This window comes from Pseudorasbora parva, chromosome 19 (assembly GCF_024679245.1).
Source record: "Pseudorasbora parva isolate DD20220531a chromosome 19, ASM2467924v1, whole genome shotgun sequence".
NCBI lineage: Eukaryota > Metazoa > Chordata > Actinopteri > Cypriniformes > Gobionidae > Pseudorasbora > Pseudorasbora parva.
In genome coordinates this window covers 42,962,220-42,989,719 of record NC_090190.1, presented here as the reverse complement: position 1 = coordinate 42,989,719, position 27,500 = coordinate 42,962,220, and the positions used below count along the sequence as shown (strand labels likewise).

Below are 27,500 nucleotides of genomic sequence, written 5' to 3'. Positions count from 1 at the left end.
GTCCCTCTGTTAAAAAAAAGGCATGTGCAGAAGAGGTTACAATTTGCCAAAGAACACATCAACTGGCCTAAAGAGAAATGGAGGAACATTTTGTGGACTGATGAGAGTAAAATTGTTCTTTTTGGGTCCAAGGGCCACAGGCAGTTTGTGAGACGACCCCCAAACTCTGAATTCAAGCCACAGTACACAGTGAAGACAGTGAAGCATGGAGGTGCAAGCATCATGATATGGGCATGTTTCTCCTACTATGGTGTTGGGCCTATTTATCGCATACCAGGGATCATGGATCAGTTTGCATATGTTAAAATACTTGAAGAGGTCATGTTGCCCTATGCTGAAGAGGACATGCCCTTGAAACGGTTGTTTCAACAAGACAATGACCCAAAACACACTAGTAAACGGGCAAAGTCTTGGTTCCAAACCAACAAAATTAATGTTATGGAGTGGCCAGCCCAATCTCCAGACCTTAATCCAATTGAGAACTTGTGGGGTGATATCAAAAATGCTGTTTCTGAAGCAAAACCAAGAAATGTGAATGAATTGTGGAATGTTGTTAAAGAATCATGGAGTGGAATAACAGCTGAGAGGTGCCACAAGTTGGTTGACTCCATGCCACACAGATGTCAAGCAGTTTTAAAAAACTGTGGTCATACAACTAAATATTAGTTTAGTGATTCACAGGATTGCTAAATCCCAGAAGAAAAAAAATGTTTGTACAAAATAGTTTTGAGTTTGTACAGTCAAAGGTAGACACTGCTATTTTTTTGAACACACCCCTTTCAACTAATTGCCCAATTGCACAGCCTTAAGAGCGTGCATATCATGAATGCTGGGTCTCATTTGTTTTCTGACAATCTACTGAACCTACTGGTAACTTGTTTGCCACGTAGCAATAAAAAATATACTAAAAACCTTGATTATTCTGGTTAGTCACAGTGTACTGCTATTATTTTGAACAATACTGTACAGTTACACCAATAGCTGAACGATCAAGTATGGGGACAAAAATAAAACGTGGCGCTTTTCTAATCGGGTTAAAAAGGAGAACTATAATGTGTGGCGGAATAGCACTTCTGAGAGTACTTCGACTCGGCGCAGTAAAAAGTCACGCCTGAAAAATCCTCCCTTAAATCTACCTCTCACCCTCTCATTTCCGTCAATAGACTAATGGTACAATAGTGTGTCCCCATACTTGATCGTTCAGCTATTGGTGTAACTGTATTTAAACAGGGAACACGTGGAGGAGTTTGGTGGCTTCTAACTTGATCTCTGTTTGGTACCATAGTGAATGAACTGGGCTTAGTGGGCTAAGCTAAATGCTATCAGATCATCACCGCGCGTCAGAGATTAAGAGCACACACTGAGACGAGAGAGGTGTGTGTCAACTCGTTTTAGTTAAGGGAATAACAGTTTAATATGAAAAAGCGGTGGAGTATCCCTCATATTCCCCATTAGGTGCCCTGAAGTCTCGCTGCGTCCGTCTGCTTACTTCTCTCTCCACTGTCTCCCCATCGCTTGAAGTAATCTTTGGTTTCCTCTTCGATGATTTCGACGTGTTGTTTGAATTGTGCGATGTTCAGTCCAGTCTTCAGCATTTTCTTCTGCTCCAGGAATAACTGGATAGATAGAGATAGATGGATGGATGAATAACTGGGGGGCTTATTTTCTCTGTTCAAGAGTGTGTGTGTGTGTGTGTGTGTGTGTGATGGGTAGGTTTAGGGGCAGTGTAAGGGGATAGAATCTACAGTTTGTACAGTATAAAAACCATTACGTCCATGGAAAGTCCCCACAAAGATAGTGAACCAGGCATGTGTGTTTGTGTGTGTGTGTGTGTGTGTTTTGTTGGCAATCGGCGCATAAGTGCATATAATATGAACAACACCAAAATATAAAGTGTGTGTGTGTGTGTGTGTTTTGTTGGCAATCGGTGCATAAATGCATATAATATGAACAACACCAAAATATAAAGTGTGTGTGTGTGTGTGTGTGTGTTTTGTTGGCAATCGGTGCATAAATGCATATAATATGAACAACACCAAAATATAAAGTGTGTGTGTGTGTGTGTGTGTGTGTGTTTTGTTGGCAATCGGCGCGTAAGTGCATATAATATGAACAACACCAAAATATAAAGTGTGTGTGTGTGTGTGTGTGTTTTGTTGGCAATCGGCGCGTAAGTGCATATAATATGAACAACAACAAAATATAAAGTGTGTGTGTGTATGTGTGTGTTTTGTTGGCAATCGGTGCGTAAGTAAATATAATATGAACAACACCAAAATATAAAGTGTGTGTGTGTGTGTTTTGTTGGCAATTGGCGCATAAGTGCATATAATATGAACAACACCAAAATATAAAGTGTGTGTGTGTGTGTGTGTTTTGTTGGCAATCGGCGCATAAGTGCATATAATATGAACAACACCAAAATATAAAGTGTGTGTAGCTCCGCCTCCACGGACTCGGCTGTTTTCTGAAAGAATCAGTTCAGTGTATCCGTCTATTATAAATATGATAAACTAAAGACTCTTGGGAGATATGAAGGACCAACACAACTCTATAGATACTCCAGGTTACCATGAGACTGGCACACACTGTGTGGTGTGTGTGTGTGTGTGTGTGTGTGTGTGTGTGTGTTATGACCCTTTAAGGATTTAAAAATATTTAATGCGATTGCACCCACAAAGAGCAATTTCTATCTGATGGAGCAAATAAATATTTGTATACTGAGTATAGAAATACACAGAACGTTCCAGGTTTTGCCGGACTGAGGATCTTACCGGATTGGGCACGTCGTAGGCGACGCCCTTGCCGAACACAGGCGTGGTGAGCCGCGCGTAAACGTCCTCGGCGTTCAGATCCTCATTCCTGCTGTTGAACATGAGCGCGGCCGCATCGCTGCCCAGCAGATAGGTGAAGGTCTTCCCAACCATGGTGAAGCTGACCACCGGCCCATACTGCCAAACATCACACCATGAGATCAGAGGAGCGGCGGCACCAAACCTGACCTGACCTGAGTGTGCCTGTGCAAGTGTGTGTGTGTTTGTGTGTGTGTTTATTTGTTCCCGGTCATGAGTGGGAACCTCAGGCGGTGAGAGAAACTGCATCAAATGTGTGTGTTTTGGTGGCAATCGGTGCGAAAGTGCATATAATGTGAACAAAACCTAAATATAGTGTATAGTGGTGGTGCTGACCTTCTCATACGCCTGCTCCAGGAACTCTATGGGACTCTTCCCGAAAGCCACAGCGTGACCCAGGAACGGGAGACAGGACGGGATATGAGGAGGGAGCTTCTGAGGAACAGAAAAACACACTTACATGTGACAGACAGACAGATAGATAGATAGATAGATAGATAGATAGATAGATAGATAGATAGATAGATAGATAGATAGATAGATAGATAGATAGATAGATAGATAGATAGATAGATAGATAGATAGATGGATAGATAGATAGATGGATGGATGGATGGATGGATGGACGGACGGACGGACGGACGGACGGACGGACAGACAGACAGACAGACAGACAGACAGACAGACAGACAGACAGACAGACAGACAGACAGACAGACAGATAGATAGATAGATAGATAGATAGATCTTACTTCATGTCCCGCGCGCTCCCGCCTGAGGAGTTTGCTCAGGTACGCCAGAGTGAGCGCGAGCACAGATGCGGCCAGGAGCAGTGACGTCAGACTCATCTTCTCAACGGTCGTCTCGATCAGCTGACTGCTCACCTCCAGGATCGTCATCTCGCTAGCACTGGGCAACAAATACGAGCGTCTGAATAAAGCATGCAAAAAAAGTGAAGTGCTTATCGAGATAATGTCGCAGGTAATGATGAAGAGCACGCGCTGAGCTGCAGCGGCATCTCCTGATAAACTTTAATACCTGCCGGTCTCCGCTCCGTCTCCAGAAGGGCCCGCCCCCGCCTGATGTGAGCAGGCCGCTCATTGGTCGGCGGGGTGTGTCCATCAAGTAAGTCCATGCTCCGCGGCGGCCGTCTCGCACGCTGATTGGCGGTGCCTGCTGAACTGATGTCTGCTTATATGACGTCACCTGCGGCGCTGTTGGTCAGGGTTTTCTCACGCACACCTTTATAAATTGTGAAGTGTGTTGTATATAAAATTGGAAAATCCTATCTGAATAGATATAATTACGGACCAAATATGTTTAAATGTTATTTAAGAAGCAAATGTGTCGCAAAATTGAATCCCCGGAATTTTTTTATACCTTTAACTTAACATAAAAGTGTTCATAAATTGAGTAATTAATACAACTCAATATAACTTTAGTTTAGGCCAGAATCGTAACTCACTCCTTTATCTAATTTATCAGTTTACTTATTGTATAATTGTAGCATAATCTCACACTTTACAAATAAAATTGCAACTACAAACATTATCTCCTATATATCAATAATTCGTAATGTATATAAATAATGTTTTAATATTTAAAATACATTTATTTTTTTATATTAAGTACTTAGTATCTAGTATATCAAATGTGTTTTTTTAAACAGATTTTTTTTAACTGACCTCTTTAATAAAAGTATAGTATACACTTTAATAAGTATAAAATCGTCGTTGTCATCATGCCAAGCATTTTAGAGAACAGCTGTCATTCTCAGAAAGGTATTTTTAATTATTATATATTTTTAAAAGTAATAGATAGTTATATAATAGTCCCCCCCCCCCTCCTCTAAAACAGAAAACAGTAATCAGCCACAAATTAATCCACTAAAAAAGTGATCAAAGTCTTATTTCATGCGGACAATTTTAAACAGTTTGAAGCGCGCGTCAAGACTTTTATTTTGAAATCGTTGTTTACGTCCAAAATGTGCGTCGTGCGTCACCGTTGGTGCCCGTCGTTTGAGAAGCTGCGTCAAACTAAGCAGCACCACAACAGCACATGAGTTGTGTTTATAAAGTTTAAAATGACAGTGTGTAGTTTCTTTCTTCAAGGTCGATGTAGATACGGAGATAAATGCTGGAATGAGCACCCGAGAGGAGGCGGGAGGGGAGGAGGAGAATACCGAGGAAACCATCAGCCGTCGCCGCAGCCTGCTAGAGGAGGTCAGATAAACACACACTTTATATTCATCTCATTCAACTATCTCTTACAAAACACAGCGATTACAGCTTCTTTGGACACTATAATGCTCTGAACACTCGTGAACGAGAAGTGAGTTTAGTTCTGAATAACGTTACTTCAAATCTTAGATTATATAATATTAATTAAATAAAAGGCAAGTTAACTGTACTTTCATGACTGTTTCTTAACACAAGTGCGCTTTGTTTTTTATAGTACACATTGTAATAATTTAGCACATTTTAAATCATTATCTTTTAATAATATTTTTCGCGTTTTAAAGAAGTACACATTTGGACGTGACGTCACTTAAAGGGACAGTTCACCCAAACATTTTAATTTAATCATCATTTACTCGCCCTCACGTTGTGTAAACAGGAACACTCAAGCCTGTATGAATCTCTTTGTTCTGTTGAACACAAAACACACACACACACACACACACACACACACACACACACACACACACACATATATATATATATGCATACACACACACAGTATTTTGATGCAAAAAAGTCGTATATATTTTTGCATGATTGTGCATTCAAATATACATAATTATAAACAGTATACACACATATATTACATATTTTATATAAACACAAACTTTTATTTTGGATCCGATTAATCGTTTATGGCCCTACCTTGAGATGAGAAGGGGATCTTAAAAGTGTGTCCAAACTTTTGACTGATAGTCTACATATTAAACACAGTATTTTAACACAGAGTATAACTTATACCAGTTTAAACTGACCCGACCCAGCAGTGACCCCAGTGAGGTGTTGTTGCAGGCTATGGGAACCGCGTGTGGATAAACCCGTCTCAAAGGACCGGCGGCGAGTTCATCCAGCCCTCCTCGTTCTCCCGTGGCGGTAATGACTGGAACAGAGGCGGAGATAATAACCGAGGTGGAGATAATACCTGGAACAGAAGTGGCGATAATAACCGAGGCGGCGGTAACGACTGGAACGGAAGTGGCGGGACGTCCAGAGACATCAAGAGCTCCGACTTCAGCTTCAGCAGCCAGAACAGGTTCTCAGCGCTCGGCGCGCAGGGCAACTTTGATAAAGCTGGACAAAACTCAGCGGATGACAATGCAAAACATGTGTAAGTGCAGTTTACACTCATGCATTTTTTTGGGGGGGGGACTGTTTGTTAATTAACATTAACACTGGTGATCTCTTCATCACGGCTCCTGTTAGTGGGTGGGATATATTAGGCAGCAAGTGAACATTTAGTCCTCAGAGTTGATGTGTGTGAAGCAGGAGAAATGGGCAAGCGTAAGGATTTGAGCGAGTTTGGCCAGATTGTGACGGCTAGACGACTGGGTCAGAGCATCTCCAAAACTGCAGCTCTTGTGGGCTGTTCCCGGTCTGCAGTGGTCAGTATCTATCAAAAGTGCTCCAAGGAAGGACCAGTGGAGAACCGGCCACAGGGTCATGGGCGGCCAAGGCTCATTGATGACCGTGGGGAGCGAAGGCTGGCCCGTGGGGTCCGATCAAACAGACGAGCTACTGGAGCTCAAACTGCTCCAGAAGTTAATGCTGGTTCTGATAGAAAGCTGTCAGAATACACAGAGCAGCTCAGTTTGAGGCGTATGGACCAGTCAGGGTGACCTCTGACCTCTGACCCCGCCGAAAGCACCAACAGTGGCACATGAGCATCAGAACTTGACCCCGGAGCGATGGAAGAAGGTGGCCTGGTCTGAGGAATCACGTGTTCTTCTACATCACGTTGATGGCCGGGTGTGTGTGTGTGTGTGTGTGTGTGTGTGTGTGTGGCTTACCTGAGGAACACACGGCCCCAGGATGCACTATGGGAAGAAGGCGAGCCGGCGGAGGCAGTGTGATGCTTTGGCCAATGTTCTGCTGGGAAACCTTGGGTCCTCCATCCATGTGGATGTTCCTTTGACACGCTCCACCTACCTAAGCATTGCTGAGACCATGTTCAGCCTTTCATGGAAACGGTATTCTGGTGGCTGTGGCTCTTCCAGCAGGATAATGCTCCTGACACAAAGCACAAATGCTTCAGGAATGGTTTGAGGAGCACAACAACCAGTTTGAGGCGTCGACTCGGCCTCCAGATTCCCCAGATCTCAATCCAATCGAGCATCTGTGGGATGAGCTGAACAAGTCCGATCCGAGGCTCCACCTCACAACTTACAGGACTTAAAGGATCTGCTGCTAACATCTAGATGCCAGATACCACAGCACACCTTCAGGGGTCGAGTGGAGTCCATCAGAGACGAGTCAGGAGGACCAGCGCAATATTAGGAAGTGTATAAAGAGATCGCTGATGCACTTTGTGCTAATATTGCGTATTTGTATTTCAGGGAAACAATCCAGAGTGAAATGGAGGTCTGGCAGACGTCTGGCCAGTGGCCGTTTTCCTGTTATTCAGTCCTCAACGGCCAGATCTCAGGTCAGTTTAGCACACAGACTCGTCTCAATCTGTCAAATTTTGGAATATCTGTTAATCTTTCCTTTATTTTGCAGGGTTTGTTGAGCTTTCTCCTGAGGAGCTGAGGCAGGAGTATTACTCCTGCAGAGTGTCTGGTGATATACAGCCTTATGTAAGAACACTTTCATTCCTATTAGGGCTGCACGTTTTCAAGTTTTTCATTAACCGTTAACAGAGGCCCTTAGCGGTTAATACTCGGTTAACCATATTAGTTTATTAATTTGACGAGCGCCATCTCCGTAGTGAACGCGCCTATAGAGAGAAATGCACATCATGGATTACACAATCAGAGAGTAGCCTATTTCGTTTCGTTTTAAATTGTTAAAAGACATTTCAAGCCATCTTAAGATCTATTTCATGTCTGCGAGGCGTACGCTGAGTTTCGTTAAATTAGGATGAGATGCGCTCCAGTTCACGAGCAATGCGAGTGGCCGCGAGGGCGCCGTCATGATTAGGGCATGCAGTAAAATATGCAGCGGAGAGCGATTCCCACAGCGTTTGACTCGCGCGGCTGAGCCTCTCCCGGCAGAGAGTTCAAGCATCTGTGGACTCGTCCCTTCAGCTCTGGCCATCTTGCTTTCAGTCCGCGATTAGCTTTTTTGTTTTCTTCATTACAGTTAAAGTAACGTCTGCTTTTCTCTAGTCCCTCACAAGTTTCTCACTTCAAACTTTCTTTCTTCTGCTCCGTCCCGCTCTACTTCTGCCCTAATGCGACTTATAGTCCAGTGCGACTTATGTTATTTTCCTCTTCATGACGCATATTTTGACTGATGCGACTTATTCTCCGGAGCGACTTATAGCCTGAAAAATGCGGTAAGCACTGCATTGCAATACTTACATTTTGCCCCGTCACTCTCATTTTTAAAGTGCTCCCACGCTTTCTTTGCCCGCTTCATGTTAGAAAGCTAGTCATGACTTCTTCTTGTGGATATTACAAATGTCTGGGAGCGCTCTGGTGGTCTCTAGTGGTGCAAAAATATATTACAACTAAATTCAAAGCACGTCATTGACGCCACTTAACCGAGCAAAATGTTTCACTCGGTTACGCAATTTTTAACGGTTAATCGGTTTACCATGGACACCCCTAATTCCTATGAGGCAAAAAATGTTCTTCTTACTCAGTCATTTTGTCTTGTTTCCAGTCTAAATATCTAACAATTCTTAAATCAAGTTGCATTTACTACACTCAAAAAATGATACGCTGGGTTTACTTAATTTTTTTATGTCAGGTTCCACGTCATTGGGCGATGTTGAATTTAATTAACATTGTTTATTTCGGTAAACATAATTTTTTTACGTAAAGTTAAATCAGAGCCATTTAGTTAAATCAGGTTAACATTCTCAATTTTGTCCAAAACTATTAAGCTTAATTACTCTGAAATGAATATAAAAAAACTAAACAAGTAATCCAGTTTAACTCATTATTTTTATTTAGTGAAATGCTATTTTTTACAGCATTTACGAAACCTTTTACATTACAAGATTGTATTGGCTGGATGGTTTTGTTTCATCCATGGGCTGCCCAAAGTCGCTGTTTTTTATTATTAAAACACCTTTAATTAATATTAGCAGATCATTACCACGAGCACACGCTCTACACCACAATGGTAACGTCCACATAACACACACTTTTAAATACCAACAAAACAAAACATTAAACTTTAAAAAGTCTCTCCATTTGCTCTTCTCGTTAGAAATGCATAAAACAGCACTTTATTTAAACATTTACTCTCCAAATTCAGCCCCTTTGCAAAGCATGATGGGAAGTGAAGTCCTGTTTGATTGGGTTACTGGATTGAATCATGTTATCTCAAAATAAACATATTAAGTTACGTCAAAGATTCACGGTTTTAAGTCAGTTTAACATGAATCAATTACATTTGAACCAGAAACCTGATATAATGGTGTTAAATGAAGATGAACTGCTTAACCCTTGAACTGTCGCCCCCCCTTTTTGAGAATAGTCATGAAAATGCACTATCTAAACTTAAAGGGCTGTAATTCATGAATGCTTTGGAATAAAGACTTAAGTTTGGTCTTGATTTAAAGATGACAATCAGCAGAGTATTGCTTTAGTGAAAGCATTTCAAAATATAAAATAATAGAAAAGTTATGGAAGTTTACATTTATTGAAAATGAAAAATACAGTACAAAATATTTTTTTTTTAAATAAAATAAATATTTTACAACAAATGTTTTACTCTAAAATTACTATGAAATCAAAGCCATATGTCTAGCTAAATTGTGTTCCAAATTTGAAGTTGATATCACAAAAATTGAAGTCCCCATGAGATTTTGTTTAGGCTCTGTACCAAAAATAGCCACCGGGGGTCATTCAACTTCCATTGATTGTTTATTTGATGTATTTTCCTGTAAATTTCTGTCCAAATATCATGTCCATCAAAAAACAGTCCCCAAATATGGAACATTGAGACTCAGACCTTTCAAATGATATGTGCTTTGTCAAGATAAGAAAAGATTTTCATTATAAAGTAGTTATTGCTATTATGATGTAGACTTTTTTTGAGGGGCACTCTCGTCATAAATTACTATTTTACTGTCATCATGTATTTTGTATCGTAAAACAATGGACACATATCTCTTCAGGAGTGTTAGACCTTTCCAACAATATATAGTTTGTCATGATTACATTAGGATTTTATAGTAATATAGTGAAGTAAATGTAGAATGCCCGTATGCGGGACGGTGACAGTTAAGGGTTAAATAAAGTGAACAGCATCATAAGTTCATTTTTTGAGTGTAGATCAGTAAAATGACAAGAGATTTTTCTTGAAAATAAAATCTAAATGACGTAAGTTTTTGGCTATAACAAGCAAATGATCTGCCAATGGGGTGAGAAAAATAATGTTTCTGTCCCAAACAGAAATTAGATTATTTTTCTCACCCCATTGGCAGATCATTTGCTTGTTTTAGGCAAAAACTCACCTCACTTAGATAGTTTTCCCCAGAAAACAAGAAAAAATATCTCGTTATTTTACTGATCTAGTAAATGCATCTTGATTTCAGAATATTTAGATATTTAGACTGGAAACAAGACAAAAATAATACATAAGAAGAGCATGTTTTGCAGTGCATGATGCATCCGGTGTGTTTTTCAGGTGAACTCAGTCCAGCTGCTGGCCAACCAATGGCGGAGCAGAGTTCAGGAGCTGCGGACCATGAGCAGCTCCACTCGGATCAACGTGGTAAGAGGACAAGAGAGATCTTGCTTTACAGATTATTTATTGCCAGACAAGTTGGTCACAGGGAAACCATAGTATAATCAGGCCACTTTTAATATTGTACATCAAGGTCATGGATAAGAAAACAAGACATTACCGTCACTGCAATGTTAAAGGTCCCGTTCTTCGCGTGTTTTCGAAGCTTTGATTATGTTTACAGTGTGCAATATAACATGAGTTCATGTTTCGCGTGTAAAACACAGTATTTTTCACACAGTTGCCTTATCTGTACAGCGCTGTTTCCTCTGTCCTACAAACGGCCTGATGATTTCCTTGTTCTGTGAAGTCCCTCCTTCAGAAACACGTAACGAGCTCTGATTGGGCCAGCGCTTCCCATGTTGTGATTGGACAGCAGCTTAGCACACTTTGCCCGGAAAGGTCCCGCCTCTTACCATAACGGGGCGATGCAAGCGCTGAATGCGTGCTCTTCTCCGCGTGGGAGAGCAACGAGACCACGCCCCCTATTTTGCGTGTTCTTGTGGGCGGAGTCAACAAACGGCTCTAGTGACGTCATCACAGCAGGAAGTGCAGCGCTGTAGTCCAAACCGGCCGCTCGCTGTCGGCTTTGAAAGGGAACTTCTGTTTAATAAAATATCTCGCTTGGCATTGAACTTTGAGCTTTATAATTTTACAGGTATTATTTATGCTCTAACAGCAACATTACACACTAACTAAAGTTTGAAAGATGGAATCGCGAAGAACGGGACCTTTAAAAAAGTGTAATTTTTTTAATTGGTCTGACCCTCATAAATTTGCCAATTTATGCTTGATTTATAAGGCAATGCATAATTTAGCTCCTGTTCCTTTGGCAGATCGTATCAGAAACAGTACTTTGAGGCTCAGTGTGTCCTCCCCCTAGTGGAACAGATTACCAGATGAAATTAGACCGGCAACTACTTATAAGGCTTTTACTAAACACTTAAAAAATGGCTGATTGATACGTACATCTGTCGGCACAAAGGCTTGAACCTGTCGTGTCTCTTTGTAAAAATGTTTGTTTTGTCTTTGTTTTTATAGGCTGTATGTCTTGTATCTTTTATGGTTGAACTTGCAGTGTGTTATGTGTATTTGTCATCTGTAAGCAACGTTTGTTATTTGTTTTTCTGTGTGTGTGTTGTTACTAACCATTGTGTTATATTTATGCTCTTTTAACATCTGGGCCAGGGGACTACAGATGAAAAATAGCCTTTTGGCTAATTCTGGCTTTTTTACTCCTGTTTGTTCATGTGTTTTTATGAAATTGCAGTGTCCCCTTACAAACAAAGTAAACTTCTGCATTGGGGCGGCAGTGGCTCAGTGGTTCATGTAGATTGTCTACAAACCGAAAGGTTGGTGGTTCGATCCCCGGTTCCACCTGACCAAGTGTCGAAGTGTCCATGAGCAAGACACCTAACCCCAGCTGCTCCCGATGAGCAGGATGAGCCTTACATGGCTGACATCGCCGTCGGTGTATGAATGGGTGAATGTGAGGCAAAAATGTAAAGCGCTTTGGATAAAGGCGCTATATAAATGCAGTCCATTTGAACCGGACGCACACACTGCAAAAAATGCTTTTCTTACTCAGTATTTTTGTCTCGTTTCTAGTCCAAACATCTAAAAATTATTAAAATAAGAAGTATTTACTAGACAAGCAAAAGTAATTGTCTTGTTTTGGGGAACAAATAACTCAAAATGAAGAGAGTTTTTGCTTAAAATAAGATAAGTAATCTGCCAATGGGGAGAGAAAAATAATCTTAATTCAAACAGAAAACAAGATTATTTTTCTCACCCCATTGGCAGATTATTTATCTTATTTTAAGCAAAAACTCTCTTCATTTTGAGTTATTTTCCCCAAAACAAGACAATAATTTGTACTTGTCTAGTAAATGTTTCTTAATGTAAGAGTTTTTAGATGTTTGGACTGGAAACAGGACAGAAATACTGAGTAAGAAGAGCCTTGTTGGCAGTGCAGGAGGAGTTTAAAGGGTGTGTTTGATGTCCTCAGATCTCAGAGCTCAATAACTCCGGTTCCCAGACGCCATCTCAGGGGTTCGGCTCATCAGGCGCCGGCTTCGGTTCGACCACGTCCGGATTTGGAGCCGCATCCACGACAACATCCGGATTTGGAGCTGCAGGTTTGTTCTGGATTTCTTCACAGGAAAATAGCAGTGTAAAAAGTACCATAATGTTAAAGGTGCAGTGTGTAATATTTATGAGGAACTAGGGTGAACCACTCAGTCAGATAAATAATCTGCCAATGGGGTGAGAAAAATAATCTTGTTTTCTGTTTGAATTAAGATTATTTTTCTCACCCCACTGGCAGATTATTTATCTTATTTTAAGCAAAAACTCTCTTCATTTTGAGTTATTTTTCCCAAAACAAGACAATTACTTTTGCTTGTCTAGTAAATACTTCTTGTTTTAAGATTTTCTCGATGTTTGGACTAGAAACAAGACAAAAATACTGAGTAAGAAGAGCAGTTTTTGCAGTGTGTGGCAAATCATATTTTTTTCGTCCTGTATGTTTTGCTAACAGTCGTCTTGTTTACTCAGGCTTTGGTTCCGGCTCTCAGAGCAGCAGCAGCTTTAGTTTTGCCGCGTCTAAAACTGACTTTGGAGCGGCACATACCCAGCATGCACCTGGGTTTGGAGCAGCGTTCAGCTCCGCTCAGACCGCGCCAGGTTTCGGCAATCCCGCTCCATCTGCGAACTCCTTCTCTTTTGCACCACCGGCTGCAGAAATCAAATCCTCAGCAGCCGAGTTTAGCTTCAAGACGTCTGCGGGAGGATTCGGGTCGTCGGCGCCGGCCGCGAGTGGACCTGCAGAGGCTGCTGGGACTTTAAGAGACAGTCTGTTTACGGCCCCAAGTGACCTAACAGCCGAAGAACTGAAGGAGTTCACAGCCAAACGCTTCACACTGGGTCAGATCCCTCTCAAACCGCCCCCTGCTGACCTCCTCGTGGTGTAACGCTGACTCTGGGGGGGTTTAGAACAGGCTCATCTTTTTAAAGCAATGTTAATAAACATGTTTATGGACTAAGACAGTGAGTTTTTATATTTTAGTTAAACATTACTGTAATTGCATTGTGGGTAATCCTAGAAAAATGCCTTAAAGGGTTAGTTCACCCATAAATGAAATGTCTGTCATTAACTCCTCTCCCTAATGTCGCTCCACACCCGTAAGACCTCCGTTCATCTTCACACACAGTTTAAGATATTTTATATTTAGTCTGAGAGCGTATGCAAGTGTATGCACACTATACTGTCCATGTCCAGAAAGGGTTGATTTCAGCAGTTTGACACGCGATCCGAATCATGAATCGATTCGCTGACTCATAACCGTTTGAATCTTTATTTGAGGATTGAACACAAACCCAGAAGAGAAGCCAATGCTGAATAAAGTCGTAGTTTTTGTTATTTTTGGACCCAAATGTATTTTGGATGCTTCAAGAGACTCTAATTAACCCACTGATGTCTCGTATGGACTACTGTGATGATGTTTTTATTCCCTTTCTGGTCCTTCTGAAAAGGGACAGTATACTGTGCATACATTTTCAATGAAGAGGCAGTATCTATCGGACTAAATATAAAATATCGGTCTGAAGATGATCGGAGGTCTTACGGGTGTGGAGCGACATTAGGGGGAGGAGTTAATGACAGACATTTCATTTTTGGGTGAACTAACCCTTTAATAGATGTTTCCACATCCTTTAACTATACACTGATCAAGGAATGACCTAATATTGTGTTGGTCCCCCTGACCCATCGAGGCATGGACTCCACTCGACCCCTGAAGGTGTGCTGTGGTATCACATTATCCTGCTGGAAGAGCCACAGCCACCAGAATACCGTTTCCATCAAAGGCTGAACATGGTCTCAGCAATGCTTAGGTAGGTGGAGCGTGTCAAAGTAACATCCACATGGATGGAGGACCCAAGGTTTCCCAGCAGAACATTGGCCAAAGCATCACACTGCCTCCGCCGGCTCGCCTTCTTCCCATAGTGCATCCTGGGGCCATGTGTTCCCCAGGTAAGCCACACACACACACACACACCCGGCCATCCACGTGATATAAAAGAACACGTGATTCCTCAGACCAGGCCACCTTCTTCCATTGCTCCGTGGTCCAGTTCTGATGCTCACGTGCCACTGTTGGTGCTTTCGGCGGGGTCAGGGGTCACCCTGAAACTGAGATGCTCTGTGTATTCTGACAGCTTTCTATCAGAATCAGCATTAACTTGCGTCTCCAGTGGTGTGTGAGGGACAGTTCAGATGTTAATTTCCCTTATTTTCTTAGAGAGTCCGTGTTCCTCATTCATTTGGGCACCTACTAGTTTTTTCAGTCTTACAATACAAAGGTATTTATGCCGGTACAATGTCCAAAAACAATTATTTTATGGTACATTTGGAGGGGAAACACATGCTTTCTGCTCAAAATAAGCAGAAAATGCATAATAATAATCCTAATAAGAGTTAAAAACATTGTAATTACTGTCTACAGTATATTCAATATGTGAAAATATTAAATACAATTATAAAATGTTTAACATTTGTTAAATGGTTATTTTTATAAGTTGGTTGTAGTCATACTTGAGTTATAATATAGCACTGTTTTGATCTTTTTGCTATTTGCTGTGTTTTATATTCTTTTTAAGACAATTTCATTACACTTAATTAACACGTAGAATTGGAAGAATGATGGTTTCCCATGATGGATGACCGCTATAAAACGTAATTTACTATTTACGTAGTGATTTATGGCAAGTCGAAATACGGTTTAGAATAATGTTTTAAAATGTGCTCGGATTATTTAAATGATGTGAAATGAAAAGTAAGAACAAAGCTACGTAGCTTTAAATATACGTTTTTATTCGGCTTTACATCCGGGTCCTGTGACAGATGATTGATTGGCGGAGACGCAACGCGGGACGCCTCAAGCGGTAAACCCAAAAACCCACACAAACGACAAATGTCTCGACGCGACGCGACAGATGGCGGTTTTAAATATGTTTTCGGCATCCTGCGCTCGTTGTATCCAGTCGTGCAGACTCTGGAGGAGTTCACAGACGGGCTTGTGTTCTCTGATGGCCGGAAACCGCTTCTGTTGGAGGAAAGCGACGGCACACGCTTTAAAAATCTCGTCAGAGGACTGATGATATGCTCGTTCACGCCACCACAGCAGCAGCGCGTGCCCGCACAGGTAACTTACCTCAGACTCGACGCCGCACCTGTTTATGGCAGTTCATTTGTTTACTCATAAAACAAGCACAGCTCTTTTTTTCTTTCTTTTTTTTAGCTAAGTTTTGATCATTTAGAGGCCATATATATATATATATATATATATATATATATATATATATATATATATATATATATATCTTCTAGAAGTGTATGTATTTAATATGATTCAATATCAGAGAAACATTTCCCTCCCTTACGAAAATTATCCATAATTTTACTATAGTAAAAGTGTAGTAGCCATTTTTTGTTGGATTTATTGTGTATAACCACAGCTTTACTACAAATACCATGATGTTATGAGCCATTCCACCGAATGGGTGACATTTGCTGGTTGTAAAATTCAAAATTAAACTTTATTTTTTTTTTTTTTTCAACACTGAATCCAATACTACAAATATCTAACTCTTCAAAATGTGTATTGGTCAATCTCAGGTAACTTTATTTAATATTTTACAAGGTTTCGAAGCAGAGGATGGATGCATGTTTTCTCAGTCTCAGTCCTGTTACTAAAACCCATGTGCCGTTTAAAAAGCATGTTTAAAACCATGTCAATTCATTCCTTTGTTTTCCCTTCAAGAAAGTGTATATTTTAAAGAAATTTTTGGTTATATCTTCAAATAATTAATATTTGTGACTAAATAACACTCTATATGATGACAAAGTGTATTTTTAAAAAATTTTTTTTATATTTTTTTCATTTTAAAGAAGACTGAAGCCACAAGTTTCCTTTTTTTTAATAATTTGATTTATTAAACAATTGTGTAAATGATGTACTAAGCAAAACTGATAAAAACAGTGGTTTAACTGTATTTTTTTAGAAAAAAATTATATATATATATATATATATATATATATATATATATATATATATATATAGATATAGATATATTTTTTGACTTACATTATCCCAGATGTTTTTAAGAATGTTTAAATCGAGAGAAATTGGCGATTTTAAACAGGACCCGTGTTGCCTATCATATCATACCTGTTACCTTCTGTTGTTTTTGTGTAGTAACCATGGCAACACAAAGCCGCTTTAAAGTTTACCCAAAAATTTAAATTATGTCCATAATTCCTCACCCTAATGCCATTGGACACAGATGAAGATATTAGTGTTGAAATCCGATGGCTCAGAAAGGCCTTCATTGACACCAATGTCATTTCCTCTCTCAAGACCCATAAAGGCACTAAAGACGTCGTTACAAAGCTCATCTCACTACAGTGGCTCTACGATCATTTATGAAGAGACGAGGATAGTTTTTGTGGTCAAAAAACCCCTAAATAACGACTTACACTCACCTAAAAGATTATTAGGAACACACACTATTACTGTGTTTGACCCCCTTTCGCCTTCAGAACTGCCTTAATTCTACGTGGCATTGATTCAACAAGGTACTGAAAGCATTCTTTAGAAATCTTGGCCCATATTGATAGGAGAGCATCTTGCAGTTGATGGAGATTTGAGTGAACTCATTGCCATGTTCAAGAAACCAATCTGAAATGATTTGAGCTTTGTGACATGGTGCATTATCCTGCTGGAAGTAGCCATCAGAGGATGGGGACATGGTGGTCATAAAGGGATGGACATGGTCAGAAGGGGCACTAAGGGGCCTAAAGTGTGCCAAGAAAACATCCCCCACACCATTACACCACCACCACCAGCCTGCACAGTGGGAACAAGGCATGATGGATCCATGTTCTCATTCTGTTTACGCCAAATTCTGACTCTACCATCTGAATGTCTCAACAGAAATCCAGACTCATCAGACCAGGCAACATTTTTCAGTCTTCAACTGTCCAATTTTGGTGAGCTTGTGCAAATTGTCGCCTCTTTTTCCTATTTGTAGTGGAGATGAGTGGTACCCGGTGGGGTCTTCTGCTGGTGTAGCCCATCCGCCTCAAGGTTGTGTGTGTTGTGGCTTCACAAATGCTTTGCTGCATACCTCGGTTGTAATGAGAGGTTATTTCAGTCAAAGTTGCTCTTCTATCAGCCTGAATCAGTCGGCCCATTCTCCTCTGACCTCGAGCATCAACAAGGCATTTTCTCCCACAGGACTGCTGCATACTGGATGCTCTTCCCTTTTCACACCATTCTTTGTAAAGCCTAGAAATGGTTGTGTGTGAAAATCCCAGTAACTGAGCAGATTGTGAAATACTCAGACCGGCCCGTCTGGCACCAACAACCATGTCACGCTCAAAACGGCTTAAATCACCTTTCTTTCCCATTCTGACATTCAGTTTGGAGTTCAGGAGATTGTCTTGACCAGGACCACACCCCTAAATGCATTGAAGCAACTGCCATGTGATTGGCTGATTAGATAATTGCATTAAAGAGAAATTGAACAGGTGTTCCTAATAATCCTTTAGGTGAGTTTATATAGTGATGGTTGATTTCAAAACAAAGTTCTGAATGTTATGAATCAGTGAATCGATTCATGAATCGGATCACGTGTCAAACTGCTGAAATCACGTGACATTGGCGATCCGAATTATGAATCGATTCACTGACTCATAACATTCAAAACTTTGTTTTGAAATTGCATGTTGTGTGTCTTCAGCTCAGCACGCTTCCAGAGGTTCTGGCGTTCGTCCTAAACCACATCAAGCGTAAGAAGCTGAGGAACGTCCTGGGATTCGGCTATCAGTGCCACGATGTGACGGCCAGTTCGGATCCCTTCCGTTTCCATGGAGACGTTTCCCAGACGGCCGCCTCCATCAGCACCAGTGAGGTGTGGAAGCGGATCAACCAGCGGCTCGGCACAGAAATAACCCGCCATCTTCTGACGGACTGCGCCGTTTTCGCCACTGTCCCGCCTTCGTGTTTGCTACAGGTGTGCGGCCGACCCTTGTATGACCTGCTGCTTCCCCGATCCAGCTCCGGGTTTTTCCTCAGCCACGTCTCACCGAAAACACGGAAAAACCCCGGCGTCCCACTAAAGCCGGCTGCAAGAGACGAAGTGAAGAAATCACTCTTGAAAAAGCGAGCGAGAGACGATGAGAAGGAAACAATTTCGAGAAAGCGAGCGAGAGTCGACGAGAAGGAAACAATTTTGGAAAACCGAGTGAGCGACGACGAGAAGGAAACAATTTCGGAAAACCGAGCGAGAGTCGAAGAGAAGGAAACAATTTCGGAAAACCGAGCGAGAGTCGAAGAGAAGGAAACAATTTCGAAAAACCAAGCGAGAGTCGAAGAGAAGGAAACAATTTCGAAAAACCGAGCGAGAGTCGAAGAGAAGGAAACAATTTCGGAAAACCGAGCGAGAGACGACGAGAAGGAAACACTCTCGGAAAAGCGAGCGAGAGACGACGAGAAGGAAACACTCTCAGAAAAGCGAGCGAGAGACGATGCGAAAGAAACACTCTCAGTAAAGCGAGCGAGAGACGACGAGAAGGGAACACTCTCAGAAAAGCGAGCGAGAGACGACGAGAAGGGAACACTGTCAGAAAAGCGAGTGAGAGACGACGAGAAGGACGATAAACTCCCTGTATCAAAAAGACGACGGGATGAATCCCAAAGTTTCGGATCTCACAGCTGGAAACCCTCGGATCAACGGCCTCCGCGTCCGTCACACTGTGCGATCCGTGTTCTGAGCATGCTCTATAATGGGCGGGGCATGAAGAACTTCCTACTCAACAGGAAGCTTAAAGATGTGGGCGGGGCTAGACGTCTGCAAGGGGCGGAGCTTGTCCGGATTATTTTCCTCCAATCGGATTTTAACGGTGCTCATCTGAGACCGAAGAAGCTTCCCAAACGCTTCTTCTCCATGGTTCCCCTGTTTAACCGGCTTTTACGCAAGCACAGGAAGTGCCCGTACGCCCTGTTTCTACACAGGAAGTGCTCGGCCAATCCAGACGCACAGGATATGAAGTCGCTGCTGAAGTCACATGTCTCCGCCTATAGGGTGTATCTGTTTGTGAGGGACTGTTTGCTATACGTTTTTCCCGAGGAAATCTGGGGATCCCTGGAAAACCGCCTCCACTTCTTGTCTAATGTGAAGAACTTCCTGCGTCTGGGGAAGTTCGAGCGGCTACCGTTGGTCCAGCTGATGTGGAAGATGAAGGTTCAGGCCTGCCATTGGCTGGGAGTCAAGAAACGTGCGTCTTTAACATGTTTATTCTTAAAGGGTTGTAACACACACATACACACACACACACACACACACACACACACACACACACATACTCTCATGTTAATCTTGAGTATCTATAGAGTTGTGTTGGTCCTTCATATCTCCCAAGAGTCTTTAGTTTATCATATTTATAATAGACAGATATAGTGCTGCAACGACGCGTCGACGTCATCGATGACGTCGACTACGGAAATACGTCGACGTTCGTGAAATGCGTCGACGTGTCGTGTCAGACGTTCATCTCGCGTAATGTTGGCTTCTGCTCCTGGTTCTATCACAAAAACCTAGACCGCGAATATCAAAAGTATGGAAATACTTTAAACAGAGGCCAAACAGTGTTTCCCGAACATAGACTAATTTGTGGCGGACCGCCACATAATCAATAACGGCCGCCACATTCGTCATTCATTCATTTTTACGCTATTTAAAAGACGCACGCATAGTCGTTTAGCTGCATTTCCTTAAAGTTCTCTCTCCGCCCTTTTGCGCGTCTCTTACTCACTCACACACACACGCGTTGCATTCGACCGTAAAACAAGTTTTATTGCATTTTGGCGCATTTAGTATGACATAGCTTTTAAAACCAGAGCAGTTGAATAACAGAGTTGCGACACGCCTTCATCACGCGGCAGCACGCGGTCACGGCGCTCATATAATTCTAAACAAACCAGCGCGGTGTCAATCAATACAGACCAGTGTTTCCCAACCGGGATCCCGAGCAAAAGTTGCGGGGACGCACTTACACTTCGGTTCATCTCGCATCTGATGACGCATCTTTAATATGGGTTGTAACTTGAAAATAATGCTGTATGTTTCTGTCGATGGATACACGTGCTGACTCCTCAGGTATACACTACAACAACAGCGATAATAAAAGAAAAACGTGGGCAAAACGGTCTCTCTTTGTAAACTTTATAAAACGCATGCGAGTGCTGCTGTACGTCCGAATATGAGCAGTCATTTTCACCGTCATCACCCCCGTGTAGCCAGGAGACGCGAATGAGAAGATCTGTCTCTGTGCACTCGTCCCAAAGCGCGCAAATATTGAGTTATCTTTCAAATCCTGTGCTTAAACGGACAAACTCACAAAAAGTATGTCAAAATGTCATAGCCTACTCTATGCCTTAAGTGAACTTTATACAGAAAATACGACGACTATCCGTGGGTCTTAAAGGGGCAGTAGCCTTCACTGCTCTCTGTTTAATGTCAAACAAAAGATAAAGACATCACTCACTGCTCTTGATTGAATAGCTTTTGTAAGTTTAATAAGGATTATTTTTTTAATTTTAAACAGTTAAATGTGTGGTTATTTTACTTTTGATTACTTCATTCCATTTCTCTACCTAAAAACTAATGTTAGACCTACCTGAAAAGCATTGTTTATTTTTTTCTCATCTGCTCAATAGTATTTAATTGTGCTGCTGCTTCTATTTAAGTTATCGGTTCTTATTTTCTTTTTCATTTGACAGTAGTCCTTTTTCCCCTGAACATAGCAAATACCGAACTGTACTGAAACGTGAACCTAAAACCGTGATACAAAGCGAACTGTGAGCAGTCTGTACTGTTACACCTTTTAGCGTAACTTATGTGAGGGGGTGCCACAGAATTGTGAAAAATTTCAAAGGGTAAAAAAATTAATCGTTAGATTAGTCGACTAATCGAAAAAATAATCGCTAGATTAGTCGACAGAAAAAATAATCGTTAGTTGCAGCTCTAGACAGATACACTGAACTGATTCTTTCTGAAAACAGCCGATTCCGTGGAGGCGGAGCTAAAGACACACACACAGACTCGCGCGCACACACACGCACGCACTCAGTCACACACACACTCACACATTTACTAGCACACTCTCACACGCACACAATTTCGTATATCTAGTTTCGTATGATATTTCGTATATCACACTCACTCGCACACACTCACTCGCACTCGCTTACTCACACACTCACTCGCACACTTACACACTCACTCGCACACAAATACACTTGCGCGCGCGCACACACTCACGCACACTAACACACTAGCACACTCTCACACACTCTCACTCGCATACTCATGCACATTAACACACTTACTAGCACACTCTCACTCGCACACTCACACACACTCAGTCACTCGCACACTCACGCACACTAATACACTTTCTAGCACACTCACATGCACACTTACACACTCACTCGCACACTCAGTCACTCGCACACTCACGCACACTAACACACTTACTAGCACACTCTCACTCGCACACTCACTCGCACACTCACACACACTCAGTCACTCGCACACGCACACTAACACACTTACTAGCACACTCTCACATGCACACTTACACTCTCACTCGCACACTCTCTCACACTAACACAATTTCTAGCACACTCTCACATGCACACTTACACTCTCACTCGCACACTCACTCACTAACACACTTTCTAGCACACTCTCACATGCACACTTACACACTCACTCGCACACGCACAATAACACACTTACTAGCACACTCTCACATGCACACTTACACTCTCACTCGCACACTCACTCACACTAATACACTTTCTAGAACACTCTCACATGCCCACTTACACTCTCACTCGCACACTCACTCACACTAACACACTTTCTAGCACACTCTCACATGCACACTTGCACTCACTCGCACACTCACTCACTCACACTAACACACTTTCTAGCACACTCTCATGCACACTTACACACTCACTCGCACACTCGCGCACACTAACACACTTACTAGCACACTCTCACATGCACACTTACACTCGCACACTCACGCACACTTACACACTTTCTAGCACACTCTCACATGCACACTTACACTCTCACTCGCACACTCACTTACACTCACTCGCACACTCACGCACACTAACACACTTTCTAGCACACTCTCACATGCACACTTACACTCTCACTCGCACACTCACGCACACTAACACACTTTCTAGCACACTCTCACATGCACACTTACACACTCACTCGCACACTCACGAACATTAACACACTTACTAGCACACTCTCGCACGCACACCCACACACACACTCGGGCACACTCACTCATGGTCGCGCACACACACTCACTCACACTAGAATACTCTCACACACAAACTCATGCAAATTAACACACTTACTAGCACACTCTCACTCGCACACTCACTCACACTCGCACACTCACACATACTCAGTCACTTGCACACTCACGCACACTAACACACTTTCTAGCACACTCTCACGTGCACACTTACACACTCACTCGCACACTCACACACACACTCAGTCACTCGCACACTCACGCACACTAACACACTTACTAGCACACTCTCACTCGCACACTCACTCGCACACTCACACACTCACACACACTCAGTCATTCTCACACTCACGCACACTAACACACTTTCTAGCACACTCTTACATGCACACTTACACACTCACTCGCACACTCACTCACACTAACACACTTACTAGCACACTCTCACATGCACACTTACACTCTCACTCGCACACTCACTCACACTAACACACTTTCTAGCACACTCTCACATGCACACTTACACTCTCACTCGCACACTCACTCACACTAACACACTTTCTAGCACACTCTCACATGCAAACTTACACTCTCACTCGCACACTCACTCACACTAACACACTTACTAGCACACTCTTACATGCACACTTACACACTCACTCGCACACTCACTCACACTAACACACTTACTAGCACACTCTCATGCACACTTACACACTCACTCGCACACTCGCGCACACTAACACACTTACTAGCACACTCTCACATGCACACTTACACTCGCACACTCACGCACACTTACACACTTTCTAGCACACTCTCACATGCACACTTACACTCTCACTCGCACACTCACTTACACTCACTCGCACACTCACGCACACTAACACACTTTCTAGCACACTCTCACATGCACACTTACACTCTCACTCGCACACTCACGCACACTAACACACTTTCTAGCACACTCTCACATGCACACTTACACACTCACTCGCACACTCACGAACATTAACACACTTACTAGCACACTCTCGCACGCACACCCACACACACACTCGGGCACACTCACTCATGGTCGCGCACACACACTCACTCACACTAGAATACTCTCACACACAAACTCATGCAAATTAACACACTTACTAGCACACTCTCACTCGCACACTCACTCACACTCGCACACTCACACATACTCAGTCACTTGCACACTCACGCACACTAACACACTTTCTAGCACACTCTCACGTGCACACTTACACACTCACTCGCACACTCACACACACACTCAGTCACTCGCACACTCACGCACACTAACACACTTACTAGCACACTCTCACTCGCACACTCACTCGCACACTCACACACTCACACACACTCAGTCATTCTCACACTCACGCACACTAACACACTTTCTAGCACACTCTTACATGCACACTTACACACTCACTCGCACACTCACTCACACTAACACACTTACTAGCACACTCTCACATGCACACTTACACTCTCACTCGCACACTCACTCACACTAACACACTTTCTAGCACACTCTCACATGCACACTTACACTCTCACTCGCACACTCACTCACACTAACACACTTTCTAGCACACTCTCACATGCAAACTTACACTCTCACTCGCACACTCTCACTCGCACACTCACGCACAAAAACACACTTTCTAGCACACTCTCACATGCACACTTACACTCTCACTCGCACACTCACTCACTCGCACACTCACACACACACTCAGTCACTCGCACACTCACGCACACTAACACACTTTCTAGCACACTCTCACATGCACACTTACACACTCACTCGCACACTCACGCACACTGACACACTTACTAGCACACTCTCACACGCACACCCACACACACACTCGGGCACACTTACTCGTACTCGCGCACACACACTCACTCACACTAGCACACGCACACTCACTCGCACACACACGCACACTTACACACTTACTAGCACACTCGCACACCCACACACACACTTGGGCACACTCACTCGTGCTCGCGCACACACACTCACTCACACTAGCACACTCTCACACGCACACTCACTCGCACACACACATACACTAACACACTTACTAGCACACTCTCACACGCACACCCACACACACACTCGGGCACACTCACTCGTGCTCGCGCACACACACTCACTCACACTAGCACACTCTCACACGCACCCTCACTCGCACACACGCACACTTGCACACTCACTCGCACACTAACGCACTTACTAGCACACTCTCACTCGCACACTCACTCACACACTCACCACACAAACACACTTACTAGCACACTCACATGCACACTCACACACATGCACACTAACACACTTACTAGCACACTCACACACACACACTCAATCACTCGCACACCAACTCGCACACTCACTGGCACATTCGCACACTCACGCACACTAACACATTTACTAGCACAATCTCACACGCACACACACTCACTCGCGCTCGCGCACACACTCACTCGCACTCACACTAGCACACACTCACTCGCACACCCTCACACGCATACTCACACACTCACTCACACACTCACGCACACAAACACAATTACTAGCACACTCAATCACTCGCACACCAACTCGCACACTCACTGGCACATTCGCACACTCACGCACACTAACACACTTACTAGCACACACACACACACACACACACACACACACACCCTGATTAATGCCATGTGCTGCAGCAGGTCAGTGTCCCAGCGAGCACCGCTACAGAGAGTGGATCTTCGGTCAGTTTCTGGCCTGGACTCTGAGTGGTTTTGTGGTTGGTCTGGTCCGAGCGTTGTTCTACGTCACTGAGAGTATGGGACAGAAGCACACACTGCACTTCTACAGGGCTGAGGTCTGGCACACACTCCAGGAAACCGCCTTCAGGTGCGCTACACACTGTCATGTGACCCACAACACACCTGTCCAAACAGGTGAGAACACATAAAACCGTTTTAGGATGATTAAGGATATATTTTACATCGTATTTTACATCATTTGCTCATTTCACATTATTGTAAATACAATTTATTTTTACTTTAGCATTTATTTATTTATTACAGTAGATACGCTGCAAAAAATGCTCTTCTTATTTAGTTTTTTTGTCTTGTTTCCAGTCTAAATATCTAAATATTCTTAAATCAAGACGCATTTACTAGATCAGTAAAATTACATTTTTTCTTGTTTTCTGGGGAAATTTTTTCAACTAAAGTTTTTGCTTAAAACAGACAAAATGATCTGCCAGTGGGGTGAGAAAAATAATCTTATTTCTGATTGGGACGGAAACAAGAAACAAGATTTCAATCAGAAGATTATTTTTCTCACCAGATAAATTGTGTTTGTTTCCAGTGTCCATCTGTCTAAGGGCCAGTGGAGGGCGCTGTCTCCATCTCAGGCCGTGAAGTTCCCGAAATCCTCAGTGTGTTCCCGAATCCGGTTCATCCCGAAGATCGGCAGCATGAGGCCCATAACCCGACTCACAGGAAGCAGAGAGTCGCTGCAGGTGCGCTCACATCATTTATTACGAGTGATCAATACATTTAGTCACATTTGTTAAAGGGTCAGTTCAGCCTGTAATGTGCATTGTGTGATTAATTCCTCCTGTGGTTGGCCAGCCGTCAGACCTCCGCTCATCTTCACACACAGATGAAGATATTAGTGTTGAAATCCGATGGCTCAGAAAGGCCTTCATTGACACCAATGTCATTTCCTCTCTCAAGACCCATAAAGGCACTAAAGACGTCGTTACAAAGCCCATCTCACTACACCGGCTCGACAATCATTTATGAAGAGGCCAGAATAGAGTTAGTGCGGGAAAAACACTAAATAACGACTTATATAGTGATTAGAGTGAGGATTGGGCCATTTTTCTGTCCGGCCCGCGTCCGACAGAGCAGTAACCGAACCCGACCCGAGCACGACAGGCATTCAAATATTTGTTTGTGTGGAAAGCCCGCTTTTATTAAGCAACTGTCGGAAGGCATTCTGAAATGTTTACAGACGAGTGCATCAGCGCGCACACGGGGCATCAAACGTTACACAGAGCCCAATCAAACAGCCAGCTGAAATTAAATGAACAAAGGTCTGCTAAAAATGGCCCAAGCTAACAGAACAACACATTAACGTAACACTATTGAAATGCTTATTGAAATGAAAGTCATCTTACCATTTTTCTCAAACTGTATGGTTCCTAAACTGCAACATGAGATCTATTTACATAATCTATCCATCAGAGTTTAGGCTAATCGAGGTTATGTAGAAAAAGGATTGCA

General features: G+C 42.7%; 3 protein-coding genes across 5 annotated transcripts in view; 2 read left to right on the top strand and 1 right to left on the bottom strand.

The window, feature by feature from the left end:
- The window catches only part of cyp51 (cytochrome P450, family 51), a 14,410-nt gene extending 10,504 nt beyond the window's left edge, over positions 1-3,906 (bottom strand). The window contains exons 1-5 of the mRNA XM_067426055.1: positions 3,891-3,906; positions 3,605-3,782; positions 3,189-3,287; positions 2,775-2,951; positions 1,490-1,616 (exon numbers count right to left, since the gene is read on the bottom strand). Of these exons, the coding sequence (XP_067282156.1) occupies positions 1,490-1,616; positions 2,775-2,951; positions 3,189-3,287; positions 3,605-3,751 (550 nt within the window). The 5' untranslated portion in view covers positions 3,752-3,782; positions 3,891-3,906. The remainder of the gene's footprint in view (positions 1-1,489; positions 1,617-2,774; positions 2,952-3,188; positions 3,288-3,604; positions 3,783-3,890) is intronic.
- A 915-nt stretch (positions 3,907-4,821) lies between these two features.
- On the top strand, positions 4,822-13,815 carry nup42 (nucleoporin 42). Its single transcript, XM_067425240.1, has 7 exons — positions 4,822-5,074; positions 5,885-6,200; positions 7,426-7,514; positions 7,589-7,665; positions 10,673-10,759; positions 12,780-12,909; positions 13,328-13,815. The coding sequence occupies exons 1-7, from the start codon at positions 4,936-4,938 to the stop codon at positions 13,741-13,743; spliced, it is 1,254 nt and encodes a 417-aa protein (XP_067281341.1). The 5' UTR covers positions 4,822-4,935; the 3' UTR covers positions 13,744-13,815.
- Positions 13,816-15,673: 1,858 nt separating this feature from the next.
- Positions 15,674-27,500, top strand: part of tert (telomerase reverse transcriptase) — a 39,566-nt gene continuing 27,739 nt past the window's right edge. For 2 of the 3 annotated variants that reach the window (XR_010899376.1, XM_067426431.1), the window contains exons 1-4: positions 15,674-15,975; positions 18,575-20,111; positions 25,926-26,115; positions 26,578-26,731. Coding sequence is in view for 2 of the 3 variants with exons in the window: in XM_067426431.1 (XP_067282532.1) it covers positions 15,745-15,975; positions 18,575-20,111; positions 25,926-26,115; positions 26,578-26,731 (2,112 nt within the window). In the remaining variant the exon portion in view is untranslated. The remainder of the gene's footprint in view (positions 15,976-18,574; positions 20,112-25,925; positions 26,116-26,577; positions 26,732-27,500) is intronic. The other variant, XM_067426432.1, reaches the window with a different exon arrangement.

Bases quoted from the DNA above. Each gene is read 5' to 3' on its own strand.
- nup42 (XM_067425240.1), top strand. From the start codon at position 4,936: ATGACAGTGTGTAGTTTCTTTCTTCAAGGTCGATGTAGATACGGAGAT. The intron at 7,515-7,588 runs GTCAGTTTAGCA...TTTATTTTGCAG, and splicing joins CCTCAACGGCCAGATCTCAG to GGTTTGTTGAGCTTTCTCCT. The intron at 12,910-13,327 runs GTTTGTTCTGGA...TTGTTTACTCAG, and splicing joins ATCCGGATTTGGAGCTGCAG to GCTTTGGTTCCGGCTCTCAG.